The 16,287-nt window shown below is 50.0% G+C and overlaps 7 protein-coding genes across 7 annotated transcripts; 4 read left to right on the plus strand and 3 right to left on the minus strand.

Annotated features, from left to right (window-relative positions):
* Nucleotides 1-176: 176 nt before the first annotated feature.
* On the plus strand, nt 177-1,342 carry CC77DRAFT_538401 (hypothetical protein). The gene is made up of 2 exons (XM_018532064.1): nt 177-992; nt 1,045-1,342. The coding sequence occupies exons 1-2, from the start codon at nt 467-469 to the stop codon at nt 1,083-1,085; spliced, it is 567 nt and encodes a 188-aa protein (XP_018390050.1). The 5' UTR covers nt 177-466; the 3' UTR covers nt 1,086-1,342.
* An 882-nt stretch (nt 1,343-2,224) lies between these two features.
* Nucleotides 2,225-4,025, plus strand: CC77DRAFT_1005595 (hypothetical protein; the record flags this gene model as incomplete). The annotated part of the gene is made up of 2 exons (XM_018523361.1): nt 2,225-2,304; nt 2,357-4,025. The coding sequence occupies 2 exons, from the start codon at nt 2,225-2,227 to the stop codon at nt 4,023-4,025; spliced, it is 1,749 nt and encodes a 582-aa protein (XP_018390051.1).
* Nucleotides 4,026-5,772: 1,747 nt separating this feature from the next.
* CC77DRAFT_955695 (2OG-Fe(II) oxygenase superfamily protein) lies at nt 5,773-7,234 on the minus strand. Its single transcript, XM_018535483.1, has 3 exons — nt 6,861-7,234; nt 6,643-6,810; nt 5,773-6,579 (listed from the first exon to the last, which is right to left on the minus strand). Exons 1-3 carry the CDS (start codon nt 7,020-7,022, stop codon nt 5,800-5,802), a joined length of 1,110 nt encoding a protein of 369 aa, XP_018390052.1. The 5' UTR covers nt 7,023-7,234; the 3' UTR covers nt 5,773-5,799.
* Nucleotides 7,235-7,749: 515 nt separating this feature from the next.
* CC77DRAFT_1037973 (MFS general substrate transporter) lies at nt 7,750-9,493 on the plus strand. The gene is made up of 3 exons (XM_018527092.1): nt 7,750-8,234; nt 8,299-8,471; nt 8,518-9,493. The coding sequence occupies exons 1-3, from the start codon at nt 7,772-7,774 to the stop codon at nt 9,319-9,321; spliced, it is 1,440 nt and encodes a 479-aa protein (XP_018390053.1). The 5' UTR covers nt 7,750-7,771; the 3' UTR covers nt 9,322-9,493.
* A 166-nt stretch (nt 9,494-9,659) lies between these two features.
* Nucleotides 9,660-11,639, plus strand: CC77DRAFT_1016998 (FAD/NAD(P)-binding domain-containing protein). The gene is made up of 3 exons (XM_018524321.1): nt 9,660-10,429; nt 10,509-11,176; nt 11,235-11,639. Exons 1-3 carry the CDS (start codon nt 10,120-10,122, stop codon nt 11,541-11,543), a joined length of 1,287 nt encoding a protein of 428 aa, XP_018390054.1. The 5' UTR covers nt 9,660-10,119; the 3' UTR covers nt 11,544-11,639.
* CC77DRAFT_538496 (queuine tRNA-ribosyltransferase) lies at nt 11,467-13,482 on the minus strand. The gene is made up of 7 exons (XM_018532065.1): nt 13,202-13,482; nt 12,995-13,152; nt 12,859-12,941; nt 12,794-12,803; nt 12,276-12,738; nt 12,149-12,226; nt 11,467-12,099 (listed from the first exon to the last, which is right to left on the minus strand). The coding sequence occupies exons 1-7, from the start codon at nt 13,388-13,390 to the stop codon at nt 11,725-11,727; spliced, it is 1,356 nt and encodes a 451-aa protein (XP_018390055.1). The 5' UTR covers nt 13,391-13,482; the 3' UTR covers nt 11,467-11,724.
* Nucleotides 13,389-15,435, minus strand: CC77DRAFT_955703 (Zn-dependent exopeptidase). Its single transcript, XM_018535484.1, has 3 exons — nt 14,952-15,435; nt 13,760-14,901; nt 13,389-13,707 (listed from the first exon to the last, which is right to left on the minus strand). Exons 1-3 carry the CDS (start codon nt 15,202-15,204, stop codon nt 13,576-13,578), a joined length of 1,527 nt encoding a protein of 508 aa, XP_018390056.1. The 5' UTR covers nt 15,205-15,435; the 3' UTR covers nt 13,389-13,575.
* Between the last annotated feature and the right edge of the window lie 852 nt (nt 15,436-16,287).

Here is a 16,287-nt window from a genome sequence, read left to right on the forward strand (position 1 = left end):
TCCGCTCGGAGAACATGATCACGATCTTGTCTTCATACTGAGTGGTAAATCCAAGGGACCAGCAATCACAACGGTGTGCAATAGTTGGCAGTGACTCCGAAGGGCAACCGTACAATAGAGTTTCCCGAAGGTCTTACGCCTGACGTTTATGACACTTTGCGAGTCTGCGCTAACGTGCATACGGCTGCGAGGTAAACTGATTCACTATAGCCATTTGACCTGGTCGTACCTTCTCTCACTTGTCTGCCGTGACTTCGCAACAGCCTCACCGCCTTCCTTTTCTGTACCCTTGTTCATATGTGAATACTTCACACGGAAGGCTCCTTCCTTATCCACCACCAGTCTCCACCGTAGTAGCCTTCACAAATTGTTCACTCTGCGGGGTTTACTATTCTGAAGACTGCTACCGCTAGACCTTTCAGGCTTCAAGACTAACACTCAGACTAACAAATAGCAGCCAGACGTTATGTCCTCACTAACATCAACCGATGCTGACCATGTCCGACAGACTTTGATGAAGCTCTCTGTTGCCGTTCGCGAGATGACACCTGCCGGCGCGAAACAGGTGTCGCACGCACCCAATTTATTGGCTCGTCCTGTATACGGTGGCTGTCGCGTCTGTGGTCTTCCTGGTCATCAGTCTGCTGATGTTCAACATCCGGCCGCATGTCGAGTCGCTCTGCTCTCGCTGATCGGCTTCTGGGAGGTCGTCGCAGACCACGTATCTTTCCTGTACCAGTATTCCGAACGCTTCCAGAAGGCTATCCAAGCCAACGAGCCGACCTACGCGATGCGTTTTGATAATCGTCCGCTCAAGGGTGGTGATATGGAGGCCGTGCTTGTAGACCGCCTGACGGGAAACTTTCTCAAGTTTCTGGCGCATGTTCGGGGTATCCGAGCCAAGATTAATGTGGTGCTCGACGAAGAGGGTATAGGCAGGTACGAGCGCGTGGCCAAGAACTTGGAGGGGTTCTTCCTGGGTGGGCTGACCTGTAAGCCTTCGCACGAACATTCAGAGAAAGACGTTTACTAACTCTTCCGTAGTGTCCAACCTCTACGAGCGCAGTATGGCGATGGAAAAGTGAGGAAGTCTTGTCATACTTGGACGGTCGATTGACTACCCTTCATGATTGTCACGGGCAAGACCTAAACGTACCATCGAGCATTCTCAAATGGATGTTTTCTCAGGATGTGGCTCAAAGACTCTGTCCTCAAGCTAATTTCCATCATCTTCACCATCCTCAGAAAATAATGACAGCTTTATAGAACCAAGACTGATACTTCAATTACATCATCTATAGCGGTGAGTGAGAAATTCATCTGCACGTCATTAGAGTCAAATCAGCATCCTATGAACGCATGTGATTTAGCGTCAGATTAATATGACTGCTTCGGCAAGTGCAGTTCCCCGAAACCTCCAAACCTCCCTTCAGTATCCGCAAGTCAGCGGCGCAAGGTTCTCACGATGAATCATAGTTGTACGAGCGTCCGGCCATGGAGATGCGTTCTCCGCCATTGTGCGTTCCTCATAACACGTTCATTGGTACACGATCGAGGGTGCCACGGTACGCACTCTCCGCAACCCGTAATCGGTCACGATGTCTGATCAACAATCGCTGTACCTTCCATATCTGATCCGTTCCAGAACAACTGTATCTCGCAGAAGCCTTCACTACTTTTCCGATAGGAAGATTCCCGCCCGAAGCACTTGGCTCTCTCCAGTCTTCCCGGATCTCACATCACTTGACCCTCAACCACCCTCACATCGGCAAATCTCCATGGGCTATCCAATCCTACGCGGCCAGTGTAAAACCGCGTGTTGGGGAAAAGAAGACCATTTAGTTATGATCATGAATGTGGGATCCGATGACGGCAGCGCAAGGAACGACGATGCGGCGCAGGGTCTTCTGCTGCAGTACCAGGTTTACACCTTAGTCGAACCCCACTCGGCGGCGGTAACAAGACCTCGAAGAAATTGATTGGTCTTCCTCAGCCCTGATCATCTCTTGTAGCCTATAAGTGCTGTGGTTTCGCTCTTCGGCTACGGGCAAATGGTTGACAATACTGCGGGCACAATGAACCCTTCACTTGCCAGATACGACATTTGAAGTACATGATGCTCATTGACGTAGGGAATCTTTCTTGAGTTCTCTTATCAAGATGCGATTTCCCCACTGTTTTCCAGCAAGAACATATCGATATGGAAGCGGGAAACGGTGCCATCATGGCATACCCGTTGGGTCACCACAAGGGCACGGAAATATTACTCCAAGCTTTTCGAGAGCTCAGACAAGATGAAACTGGGTATGTGAATAAGCTGCATGGCCAAGCTTTACTGATATCTTTGTGGGAACAGAGACGACATAGGGGTTGCAGTGACAGAAGTGGAAGATGTCCTACCTCTAGAACATACCCGAATCATTGAGGGCAGACATGTTTCTGGAAACTCAGCTCGATCATCCTTACCGTCAGGAAATACATCTAGATACGTCGAACTCTCCGCATCAGAACAAGAAACGAATACTTTGACGCACGATGATACGGCCATATCAGAGTCGCTAAAGGATTCGACAGTACTGAAGTCTCATTCCACGGATGTGACCGATATTACACACCGGGCCGATGCTCTTACTTTGACTCGCCGCAAGCCCTCGTCAAGTCTGTCGCATAGTAAGCTCACTGCGGCCATCGACCACGAGCCACCAACGTACCATCCAACAAGTCTACCTCTAGAAGGAACCCTTCCGGTAATCAGCAGTGTTGAAACTGACGAAGCCATTGCAAGAGATGATACAGTCACCACTATCTCGAACACGTCCCTGCGTCTGCCATCATCACGCACCTCAACAATTTGCTCGGCTGTATCAGCAAGATCACATCAAGAGCCCGGACCTATCCAAATTAGTCCATCTGCTCAACTCCAGAGTATGCAATCTATCAGTAAGCTAGATGCAAGACTCAATGAAGTCACTAGTTTATATAGGCCTTGGAGCACGTTACGGTACGGTCGTACAAACAACCAGGCTGCTTATATACCTACCGGCACACCAGAGTCTATATCCAATATACCATTGAAAGCTGATCTCCTTGGATCTCACTCGAGGTTGAATAACAGTATTCTTACTCCATACGCCGATGGAGCTCACAAACACGAATGGGCGAAATCGAGTGAATGGGTTGAGCCCTGTACTATTAACGACGGACCAAAAGAATGGATCGAAGACTTCCTCACACGCCAGGAGCAAGCAGATCGCGATGAGGAAAATGAGAGGCAGCTCCAAGAGAAACAAGACAAGCAATACGGTAGTATCCGCTATCGAGTGAATAGTGCCGACAAGTTTAGGCGCAGGCTGAGCAAGAAGCGTATATCTGGAGAGCGAGGAAGTTTCGAGGCCAGGCAGGAAAGGAAGAACGGAAATGGTCTTAACATTGATTTAGGGCCAACTCCTTTCAGGCAGACATCGGATTCAATACTTGGAGAGGATCTTGATGGGCCAGCGAGAGCGAGAGCTTTCTCATGGACTCCCGATACGTACCAATCTCCCATATCTCTGACTGCTCTACCAGACCGCTCATCTTGGACGCCCACATCACCATCCCCACTGCACCGTACACATGCTGTAGACAGACTGCATATGTCATTGCCGTCACACCACCCTTCTAGGCGGAAGTTTTCCAACAGTTCTTTCGCGCCGAGCCACCATCGTTCGACTTCCGCTCTAAAACGAGCAGCGACGAGACAACATTCTACCGCTCATTTGAGAACCAGCAGCTGGGAGAATTTGAGAGTCAAGAAGATCACTTCGATAGGTTCAGAATTGAAGAGAACACTCTCCACGGGGTTTGTGCCTGCGATTACAGAAGGAAAAGACAGTATGAAGGGCTTAGTGGGAAGAGTGGAGAAAGTCGGTGAGAGTGTGACTAGAAAGCTTAGCGCAAGCTGCAAGGGGAAATGGAAAGGCTTGGGCAAGAAGAAGAAAAGCATGAACGTTGGAGGGATGTATATCATTGGGAGAGAGCGCTGAGATTTGATCTGAGGTAATGATAGCATCAAGATTAGAATTAGCATCTCCACTCTCATTTTGCGGACCAATGCATTGATCGGCACCCTCTCGCCCGTTGAAAACAATGGCCTTCTAGAATTGTGATAGATTCCTATCACACTTGCTATGCCCATTTTACGGCTTATTCCCTACCATAACAATCATATCTAGATAACAGACTAATCTTCTATCATCTTGAAGTTCGTATCGAGTCGTGCTGCTCGATAGACATGAGTGATGATTGACTCTAGCGTCCCGGTCACTTTTGCCTGAAGCTGTGAGACAATATACTAGTTGAAGTTACTGGATACTCGTTGCTCCATAATAGAATCATATTGCTGTGTGTACTAGAGACGAATCGCTACCGAGCCACGATAGTGTTCGGTCTACCTTTATACCCCGGATCGAGTCGGGCCGGGTCAGAATGGGCCGGATTCTGACAGAAACCTCGTCACCACCACCCCTGACCCACGAATACTTTGACCCTCTACCTGAATCTGATACTTTCCCTGGAAAAAAACTGCAGGAAACGATGTGTCAGATATCGGTGCTTCGGCTTAAGACGTACAGGCAGACGGTACCCCTCAGTACCGACTTATTGGTTCTGCTCGACGCTGATGCTCTTATTTACCGCTCCATTGGTTAGAGGGCCTCTCAGAAGTTGTTGGCTGATGGTAGATAGGTGCTTCTTTTAGGTTGGTTGGTCATTGTGAGCCAACATTGAGACTGCACACAAAATGTATCTCCGGTTCTCCTGCGTCATTCGATATCCTTCTTTGATCTCCTTTAGTGTCACTATCCGGGACTGCCATCAATTGAAAAGCCGTCTTATACTCTAGGATGCAAGCAAAATAAAATCTAGATTCTACCAAGAAGCGGAAACGATGCCGCAGTACTTCCCGACGGTCCCTCATCAACCTCTTCAGCCATCAACCCCCCATCGTGGCTTCAAAGCGTATTTTCTGAACAACCACCCTGTCCTCTATACAAAGCTCCGTACGTTTAGCACAACTTATACGCATCCCTCTCTCTGTTCGCATACTGTTTCAGCAATATATCCTTGGCCGTATGTTGTAGCATCCACTTTCCGAGCAACATATCCGATACTCACTGACAATACACCAGTCTCGACGCTATCCTCCTCCCAAAACGCAGACCTTACGAAACCCCTTTGGATCGAATCTACGTAATGTACCACTACCTCATCCGCGGTGACTACGAAGTCCTCCGCAACGAAGTCCAGGACTTCTTCGACCACAAGCACTGGCATGTCCAATCCATTCCCGACCCTCGGGATCACGATCCAGAACGTTATGCCATCCTCGCAGCCATAACCCAATACCTTGCAAATGGCATCAATCGGCGTATCATGATTTCTCAGGGCTATCGGAAGGATCCAATAGGTCCGTGGCGGACGGCGGCCTACCACTTTTTCTATGGTACCAAGGGCTACCTGCCGATTCTTGAGAAGCTAGATAAGGCGCCGAAGTGGGCAGGAAGGGTCAAGATGGTGGAGAGTAGGCTGGAAATCTGTCAGGGTTGGACAAGTGAGGTCTGGGGTGGGAAGAGTAGTTTGAAGTTTGCGGCGAAGGGAATTGTGTGCACTGAGATCGTGGAGTGCTTCATTTGATGATGAGTAGATGAGTAGGATACACCATGTGAGTGTTGTATGTGTACTTCACATTGGCATTGCTTAACTAGCTAGGAGTTTCTATCAAGTTTCCAATGGATCGCATCATCACGAGCCTCTATACCCCTACGCAGCTTCGTCCTCGATCTCTAAATCTCCTACCTTGAACTTCTTTCCCTTCTTATCCGCGTAATCCGTATGATTGTGGTAGTCCTTCACTCGCTCTCTCACATATTCCAATCCTCTCACTGGCTTCTTGTCGGCCGCATCATCGCCAACAAGACCCAATCTCCTCAGTAGCGGCGACGCCACCGGCTTGATATCCACATCGTTTCCTGGTCGAACAAAGTAGAACAAGCCCAGTCGGTGGATGTATGCTTGATCCTCTGGCGGTCTAACGACCCGATGGATAGTTGACTTCAGATAGCCAGCCGACCAAAAGGACAGCGTATCGCCAACATTACAAACGATGCCGTTGGGCACAGGTGGGACGTACTTCCATTCTCCAGTCGGCGTTTTGAGTTGTAGACCAGCAACATCCTGGCTCCACAATAGAGTCAAGCTTCCAAAATCCGTGTGCGCGCGAGACCAGGTATTTTGAACCTTGGCGTCGTCGGCGGCAGGACGGGGGTGGTAAATCATGTAGCGGAGATGGTCTTCCGACGGATCGTCGTAACGATGTTGGTCAGAGAAGTAATTTTCTGGTAGTTCTAGTATCAAGGAGAAGAGCTTGAAAATCTTCGAAGCGATGTCCAGAGATCGACGGGAAAAGTCCTCAATCTCGGACCGGAACGAATGCAAGAATGGGTGGAATGGTTCGTGAGAGTTTGAAGGAATGAATTTAGGTATGTTGATCGATTCGACATTATCGAGAACGGTTGTACCCATTATCTTCTTCTCGTTTGCCTTTTTCTCGCGTTAGTGTGCACATACTGCTGTCGCGCTTGCTGTTTAGATAGAGATACCTACAGCGCGGTACCCGAAATAGTTTCCATTTGCAAAATCACATCGGTACTCTGGGTCGCCCTTCTCCTCCAATGGCAAGTTGAAGTAAGCTTGACCGATGTCATATTGCCGATCAATCTCTTCTTGTGTGAAGCCAGTACCAGTGACGCTGAAGAAACCTGTGTGGTGCACCTCCGTGCTCGTCAGGATATAGGCTCATTGTACAATGTCTGTTAACTTACAGCGTCTCTTAATTCTTCAGCCAATTTCTGTTTCCCATTAGGCTCGTCGAATGTGGATAGATCGATGATCTTAATGTCTGCCCAGTTCAAGTCCTTGGTCGTGTGCTGGGGTCGCTTCCACTTCGCGATGGATGGTGGTTCTTGCGGCACCGCTGACGGCATGTTGTTGGTGGGAGTAGCGGGATTTGAGGTTTGTGAGCATGATGATTACGCCTATATGTATTCGACGAAGTTATCCCCGGTTCTTTCTGGCCTATCATAGTTGTTTGTGTTCCCTGACAGAGATGCGGAGGTGGCGAGCACGCAATACCCCGCTAGACGTCGTGCTCGCATGACTGCGTCACATAACGCATACTCTTCTCATCTGTATTCCAAAATCCTTCACCTGAAATGCGAATCCGTGCGAAGCGGGTTTCTAAGTCACGATCGTTATTTCGACCATATCGAGGATACTTACTGTGCGTAATCGCGATTGATACGTTCCATAGGGCATGGAAATGTCGCCCGAGCCGGATGTTTTGTGCAAAGGTATCACAGCACCTAGTATGCGTTTTGACCGTTCTTTGCAGTCAGCAAGCAGCATTCAAAGTTACTGTCAAGTGTCATGGGATCTTTCCGGCAGCTCTCTGCTTGACAGAATAGTATGAAGTTACTGGTCGTGCGTGTCGTAACGATGCCTCATCCGTACAGATAATACGCATGCTAAGGTTGTGCGACCACCTAGAAAGAGAGACGTGACGTTTCCTCTCTAGCTACAGTGACGTCGACGACAGCGTGTAAGCGTAAAACAGTCATGTTTTCGAGCGACTGCTAGATCAATCGACCATCTCTTGAGTCTGTTTCCACTTCTTGGCTCTTCTTCCCGCTTGTTGTAATTCGTACTATTCAGAAAGGAGGCATTCAAGGCAGAAATGACAGCAACTCGAAAACTTGAAGAAGACATGACCAGAACGATTGGCCATGTACAACCACCTGAGACACTTAAAACTCAATGCGCGGATGATGCACTCCAAGAGGCTCACCGAAAAGTGGATGCCCGTATGCTATACTGGTATGCCTTCGTCTTCCTCGTCATGCGCATGAACGTCAACAACATTTCGAACACAGCGATTCTGAACAAGGAGGAAGGTACCGACATAAGAAAGCAGCTTGGTAACCTTTCTTCATCTCAATGGGCATGGGCTTTGAGCATCTTCTGGTATCCATATATGCTGTTCGAGCCGGTTGCAACGTTGATGTTGAAACGTTTCTCCCCAAGCATCTGGATGAGCCGGATCATGTTCACTTGGGGTGTTGTATCGATGTGTCAGGCTGCGACGCACAACTACTCCGGTATACTGGCTTGTCGCTTCTTTCTGGGCATGGCCGAGGCGGGTAAGTTGTGACTGTACGAAAAGCTTGTAAGACATATACTGACTTTGCATCTTCACATCTGCAGGCTTTTTCCCCGGTGTGTTGTACCATCTCAGCTTTTGGTATCCTGCACACCGACTGCCGTTGCGTGTTGCGTTTCTGTGTGCGTGTGGCATGTTCGCGGGTACGGTCAGCGGGCTACTCGCGTATGCGATAAGCCACATGAATGGGGTTGGCGGACTTGCTGGTTGGCGATGGGCAGGTGATCGAACTCTTCTTAGATTCATATGCTAACAAACTTCAGCTTTTCATCATTGAGGGTATATTGCCCACAATATGTTCGGCGTATACGTACTTCCATTTACCAGGTTACCCGCAGACTGTCGATTTCCTGAGCGAAGACGAGTGCGCAGCCATCTTGGCTGATCTACCACAGCAAGCACCCACTATGCGCGCAAAAACGTTTGACACAGATCAGGTCAAGTCTTTGTTCAAAAGCGCAACCTTCTTCCCGTTCCTCATGATCTGGACAACGCACAGTATCGGTGGATGGGGCATATCGTTCGTTCTTCCCACCGTCATCTACGAGTTAGGCATTTCCAACACAGCCGTGTCTCAGGTTCTGACTATACCGCCTTTCGCACTTGTCTTCCTTATACTGATGAGTCTCGCATACTTCATCCATCACGGGTATCTCTCGCCTTGGGTTGCCGGTCTTGGAGTTGAGGGCATACAGATAATATGCTATATCCTGTTGATCAACGTCAAACAACCAGTCGCGAAGTACATCTTTGTCATGATAGCGACAGCAGCCTCTCAATCTTTCTTCGCAATTATTTGGCCCGAGCGTATACGTGTGGCAAAGGGTACTACGACAGCTGGACTGGCCATTGGGATGACGAATGCAAGCGGACAGCTCATGGGCATTGTTGGGCCCCAGATCTATCAGCCGAAATTTGGTCCAACATATCGAATTAGCTACGCCTGTTCTATCGCGTTGCTTGCAATGTGTCTGGGGGCTGTTTTGAGCACTTGGCACTTTGTGCGGAAGGGAGACGCCAAAGGAATGACAATGCAGGAGACTGAAGATGGGGTATTGGTTGCGTAAGATCCGTGATACTCAGGCATTTTAGAATCGAGAGGCCAATAAGCTGACTAATGATCGAGCAGGTATCACTGCAAGTCTTCATGAACCTGGTAAATGTGCACAGTTGGTGAGAAGCATGTTCCGATCGTAGAAAACAATGTTGGGTGCAGGATGTTAATGGGAGGTTCTGGGCATCGTGGTGTGGAGGCCTTATCAGCGTCGACAAGATCCTGTCGGGGCTTTCGCATCCTCCGATTTCCAGTTAAGCCCATTGAAGCAATAAGTACGAGCACCTTCGTCTCTCACGGTGCCGGAAGATAATTGATGGCCGACAGTCTTTCAAGCTTTTGTCCCTGCAGAAGTGCACGCCTAGAACCCAAACAGACTATATCCAATCGCCAAAGCCCCAAGAATTGAAGTTAGCAGCGTTCAGGGCGACCGCCGATTGTCTTGGAACTCTGGTGATGTCATTAGCGACGGTGAAATTTCGCCGTAGCGCCTGAGAACCCGATCCGCAAGTTCGAAGTACGGAGTTCCGACTCGCGATACTGTCTGCATCCTAGTGGGCTGCACCTGGGGTAAGGAAGGATAGTACAACCAAGACGCATGCAAAGGACCGAAGGAGAGAATGGATGAAGAATATATAGTTTAGATGTACGGACGTCCGTCTCGGAAAAAACACGCTTACAGTTTCCTTTTCATCCTGCTGCACATGTTTAGCCGCAGTACCTTCCATATCTGTGTCAGAATCATATCTCAGCCACTCAGCACCTAAAATCCCCATCCGCACCTTCTCCGAATTTCCTCGTCGCCAAAAAGATGCCGTCAGCTACAAGTCCTCTCAACATTCTCATAAACGGCTCTGGTATCGCCGGTCCTGTCACTGCATACTGGCTGCACCGCTTTATGCCAACATGTCAAATCACCATCCTAGAGCGTGCGCCTGAACCAAGATTGGGTGGACAAGCCGTGGATCTCCGCTCTTCATGTCTGCCAATCGTGAAGAAGATGGGAGTATTGGAAAAAGTGAAAGAGAAGACTACAACAGAAGTTGGCATGCAATTTGTGTACCGGGATGGCCAAAGGCGAGCGACTTTCGAGGCTACTGGAGAGGAGGAGCGGCAAAGTGGTATGTTAGTCCCAATGCCTTGCGAACAGAAAAACACTAGTCGAGACGCGATAAGAACTTCAACCTAACCTCGTTCCAGCAACAAGCGAGTACGAAATCCTACGAGGAGACATGGCACGCATCGTGTATGAACTCACAAAGGATAACCCACAAATAACCTACATTTTCGACGAGATGGCCATCGAAGTCCAACAAGACGAATCAGAAGACGGCAAAGCCCTCGTCACCTTCAAGAACGGCAAACTCCCTCCCACAGAATTCGACGTTGTGATAGGCGCCGATGGCCAGATGTCAAGGACCCGCCGTATGGTCTTTGGTCACGGACCCAACAACGACGATTACCTGTATCGTCTCGGACAGTACTCTGCTCTCTTCACCATGCTTCGCGATCCCACCGACACCCAGTATGCACAGTGGTACAATGCATCGCGCGGCCGGCTGTTTTTGTTACGACCTGATCAGTATGGTACAACCAGAGCTTATCTCGCCGTCACCGATGCGAACTTGAGTCGTTTTGATGAGCTAGATAAGCTGTTGAAGAAGGGAACCAGGGAGGAGCAGCAAGCGTGGTTCGAAAAGGAGTTTGAGGGCGCCGGATGGCAGACTGAGCGTTGCATACGGGAGATGAAGAAGGCGGATGACTTCTACATGCAGCAGATTGCGCAGGTCAAGATGGATACTTGGCATAAGGGGCGAGTGGCTCTAGTGGGCGATGCTGCGTATTGCCCAAGTCCGATCTCTGGTGTCGTAAGTTGCCTCAACACATCCTCTCAACACTGACGTGTGATACTAACATCTACAATAGGGAACTGGAGCAGCCATAGTCGGCGCCTATGTCCTCGCTGGCGAGATCTCTCGTAACCAAGAGGATATCCCCACTGCACTAGCAAACTACGAACGTGTTGCACGGGAATACGTAGACAAGGCGCAGAAGCTGATCCCAGGAGCACCACAGATTGCGAACCCGCAGACTGAGTGGGGGATTAAGATCTTCAACACTGTGACCGGCACGCTATCACATCCGTATATTCAGAAGTTCAGTGGTGTGATTGGAAAGATCATTCCGGCGTTTGGGTCGTCAAAGATTTGGAGCCCGCCAGAGTACGGGTCATAGAGTCGACGTATGGCTCGTGTATTAGCATTCTAGTTCAGGATAGATCGAATATGCGCTGGTGGAATACCGCATGATTTTAGCACTAATGCTTTCACCCTGCCCCAATAAGAACCTTCACAAAAGGATCATAAAGGAGATCGAGTTTTGCGTCTTGCCAGCGCGAACATCTTCTGCCCGTCTACTAGCTAAGTAGATCTACGCCAACACCTCGAAGCGCATCGACTGCCCATAGAGGATACTTATCCTTCTCTCCGTTGTGCAGCTTGCTAAAGAAGTCTTTGACGAACTGCGGGTATCGATCTTGTATGATGGCCTCTCTTGCCTCTTTCATCAAATTGAGCTGGTAGTGCACATTGTGCATTGTAAGAAGATGCGCTCCGGCGGTTTCTTTGGCGGTAACATGATAGATGTATGCTCTCGTGATTCCAAGTCCGCCTTCGGACATTGGACGGCAGCAGGTGCATTTACAACCTTCCTCGATAGGGCCAAAATCTTCAGAGTAAGCGGCGTTGCGTAGGTTGAGGCCACCGTGGGCAGTAATGGCGTTGCCAAAACGCTGGGAAACGTTAGTCCGAGTCTACAGTGAAGCAGATAGTATGCCTTACAGCCGTGCGGGTTGGCCAAACGCAGTCGAACATGTCCGCGCCAAGTGCTACGGACACGACCAAATCTTCTGGGTAGCCCTGGTCCCGTCAGTAAGCTGTGACATGTCGCAAGTCATCCAAGACATACCACGCCCATGACATATCGAGGCTTCTTCTCAGGTAGCAGATCGGTGCATGTCTTGACGACGTCACAGTAAGCCGCTTTTTCCTCACCACCAGACAAGCCTCCTATCGCAATGCCTGGCGTATCTCGCGCGACCATCTCAGCCGTACATTCCCGTCGCATGTCTAGATCTAAGCCTCCTTGTATAATGCAGAAGAGGTTCTGCTTCTCTGGGTTTTTGTGCGCTTGTATACAGCGGTCAAGCCAGCGTACCGAACGTTCCATAGCTTCCTTCATACGCGCATGATCGGGCGAGGTGGTCGCGATAACGTCGTCGAGTTGCATAATGATGTCGGACCCGATCGAGTTCTGGAGGGATATTGAGTGTTCGGGCGTGAGCAGCATGGGTGACCCATCGTGGGGACTGAGGAAGCGGACGCCTTCCTCGGTGACTTTGGCGAGTTTGAGTAGCGATACCATCTGGAAGCTGGTGTTGATATCAGCTGCTGCTCAATTGCGACGAATTTGGAGGTATCACCCACCCACCGCTATCTGTAGCAGTCAGCACTTCCGCCTCTTCATCCTGTTGTGGTGTTGTGTTTGGCACCTGTAAGGATATTGTGTGGCCATGACTGCAGCTTGTGCGCGCCGCCTATGGCGTCAAGTGTCGCCTGTCCTGGCTTCAGACCTCTCCCTCAAGTCAGCAGCTGCTGGCACATATGGAGGCAAGACTTCTCCCGTACAGATGGTATGTGTTGTTCAAGCATAGCCGACATCCCTGGTCTTCTAGTTGATCTGGCGTGAGGCCTTTGAGGGAAGCCTGCGTCGCAACGGGCATGAAGATGGGGAGGGGTACAGGGCCATGAGGCAGATGCAGCGTTGCGGCGCGTGCTTTGGTCACCTGAGGCTGTCAGAGGGTGCGCAACATGTCAAGCTCGGATATTGCCTACTGAGCACTTCCCCAGCAGCTCAAAGGTGAGCGCTGAAGGCATCGATACGGGTGCCATGATGCGATTGGAGGTGATGCATCCCGCAATAAGACGCGACATTGCGACCGATGATTCGGTTACGGCCCGTTCGCTTAGCGCGACTTCCCGTCGTTCATCTTCATGATTCGTTCCAGAGCAAGTCAATCGCATTTGGTAATTATGAGGCTTAATGCTCCCACCTAACAGAGAAGATTTTTTTTCTTCAAGATTTCATGAGATTCAGTAGCACTGATTGCCAGAAACATGTTCGCATCAATCCATAATGATATATGTGCAACCCAGTTAAACCCAACAAAGATTAGACCATACGCCGGCAAAGAAGAGCAGGACATATTCTAGATGAACATCTTATCACCATGATATTTGACATCCTCCCTGTATGCCGTAGACTTGACCGAGGCCTCTAGCTCTCTCTTCGGGAAACCCTTGAAGGAGCGCGCATATGTCGCGACCGAGTGTGCGATGAGCTGGGAAGTGTTAGCGGAGTCCCTCTGTATACTGAGTATTGGAAGTACTTACCTTGGTGTTGACGACCCACGCCGTCTCATTGAGGTTTGAGATATCGTCGCAAAGCTGATGGTAGCAGTTGTCATACCAATCTCCCGCCTTTCCACCAAACATCTCAACCTCCTTTTCCGTCTTGATACCCTCCGCTCCCGTAGCGATACCACCGCCAGGAATGCCGTTTCGGATGAAGCCATCATAGTCGCTGCGACCATCGAAGGGAATAAAGGTGTAGTTCAGACCTTGATCCTTGTACCATTGGATGTACAGATCGCGCAACTCTTCTGAACCATTAGGGTTCAGCGCGTTTGTAGCGTTGTAGATTTGGTAGGCGAAGTTCGGGCTAGCCATCATATCGTAATCCATGAAGAGACGGATCTTCTGGTTCTCCTTCTCGGGCAAAGAGGCGACATAGTAGTCGGAACCCAATAAGCCTTCTTCTTCACCTGCCCACCAGGCAAACCTCACACAGTTGCTCACGTTGAACTTGGTGAGTTGTGTGGCAACCTCAAGCAGCGACATCGTACCTGATCCATCATCGTTAATTCCAGGGCCTTCAGTAACACTGTCACTGTGGGCACCGAGCATGACACAATTGTCTGGGTCGCCAGCTGTCGTCTGCGCGACAATGTTGACGGTAAGGATCGTGTTCACTTCGGCGTCGATGTAGGCGATCGCATCAACGCGCTTTCCCTTCTCAAGCTTCTTCAGAATTGGCTCAGCTTCTTCGCCAGAGAGGCCAAATGTGGCAATGTGATCTGGTGATGGCGTTCCGAGGGTACCTGAGACAGCATCTTTCTCGTAGTTGTAGACAATGGCAGCAACAGCACCTTTGCGACCAGCATGCTCAGACTTGGTGCCGAAGGGGCACACACCACGCTTGACGAAGGCGATGTTGCCAGCTACGGAGTCCGGGAAGTCAGACTCCTGGCAACCCTCGTTTTCAACAAAAACAAGATCGCCGTGCACAGGCTCTTTGTCCTTGGTGGCTGGCGTCAATCCCATAGCCCTTGCAGACTTGGGCACGCTGTCACCGATAACAAGACGAGATTCAAAAACATTGCCGGAAACAGCTGGGAATGTCTGGTTGGTGATGGTGTAGTAGTCGCCAAGCTCAAGGACAGTTTCATAGATGTAAGATAGCGTTCCGAGGTGGCCTACGAGTTCGTTAGCATCAGCAAGCAACACGTCACGTGAGCACACTTACCAGCACTCCCGATTACTCTGGTGGGGTGGTTGTATTCCTCCTCGCCGAGCTTCGCAATCTCATACATCTTCTTAGCGCGCGCCATCAACCTGTCTCCGCTGATGAGGTCCTGGAGCTCCGTGGAGTTGACCAGCGGTTTCGTTCCATGTGGATGTCCCAGTGACGCTTGGTTACCGGATGATAGAAGCGGGACCTGGAGCGCAGCCGCGCTTGTGATGGCTGCGCACAGCGCAAAGCCTGAGTAGAAGACCATGTTGTAAGATGCGGAGATGGAAAGGTGTGGAGGTGAAGTGAGATGGATGGATGATGGTTGTCTGTTGATAGAGGTGTCGCTGTTGCCATGACGCTAGCACGCGCCTACCGATAACACATGTCCCCGTGCACGAAGCCAGGTGATCACGCTCGAGCGCGTATCATATACTCATGGAGATTCTGGTGTGTCTCCAAATCCCATCATCGAGCATTGCGGATTGCAATGTGGGAAGAGCATCACATGGTAGAAATGCAGCCCTGTATAGGTTCACGCATAGCCATCCCGACACTAGTCTATCATATGCAAGGTACGACGACCATTCAAGAACCAATCAGCTTGAGCTCGAACCACAGCCTGAACATCACGTTCCGAACATTCGGTGCGAGTGTTATTTGTATGTGAGTACAGGTTGCATTCGACATTCGATCGCCATCTTTCGCAACTCGTCGGGCCTTTTTGACATTGCGATCGATGGGGTTATATTCGTGCAAAGTTCAGAAGCCATCTCATCGGAAGCATGCTTCTGCGCTTGGGTTCAATAGCGCAGTCGATGCACGCGACATCTGGAGGCTGGTAGTGTCCAACCTGCCATCGAGTAGCTCGCATTTGCATAGCGGAGATCGAGACCCTTTCCCCCTTGTTAGACCTGAAATGTGGAGTCTGGGCCCACGTCAATGTGCATTGAGCTGAAACCCTGTTCTGGAATCCGCATCATGATGCAGCCAAGGGGTGTCAAGCATTGCCAAAGACGTTGTATGGTGCTTGGTGACGTGTCTAGAGCAGATAAGCTCAGCTAGACACTTGATGGACATGTGGCAGGACGAATGGAGCGCAATTGAAAGGCGGTATAGTAGCCAGTCGCAGAGTTTCGGTGTAGCCCCGCTGCGACATTTTCGTTGTTTGGCGATCATAGCGCTGAGGCTGTGTGTTGTAGTGGACGCGCCCGTTGCGACCTCCTGCACCTCGTAAACAAGGAAGTATACTACTCCTCCCGAAATGACGCCCGGCCCTTTTACAATGTCTAGTCTCTCCGGCCCTCTTGTCTTTCCTTTTTGCCTGCACTCCTACACTTTCTCCTCGATT

This window comes from Alternaria alternata (assembly GCF_001642055.1).
Source record: "Alternaria alternata strain SRC1lrK2f unplaced genomic scaffold CC77scaffold_3, whole genome shotgun sequence".
NCBI classification, from domain to species: Eukaryota; Fungi; Ascomycota; class Dothideomycetes; order Pleosporales; family Pleosporaceae; genus Alternaria; species Alternaria alternata.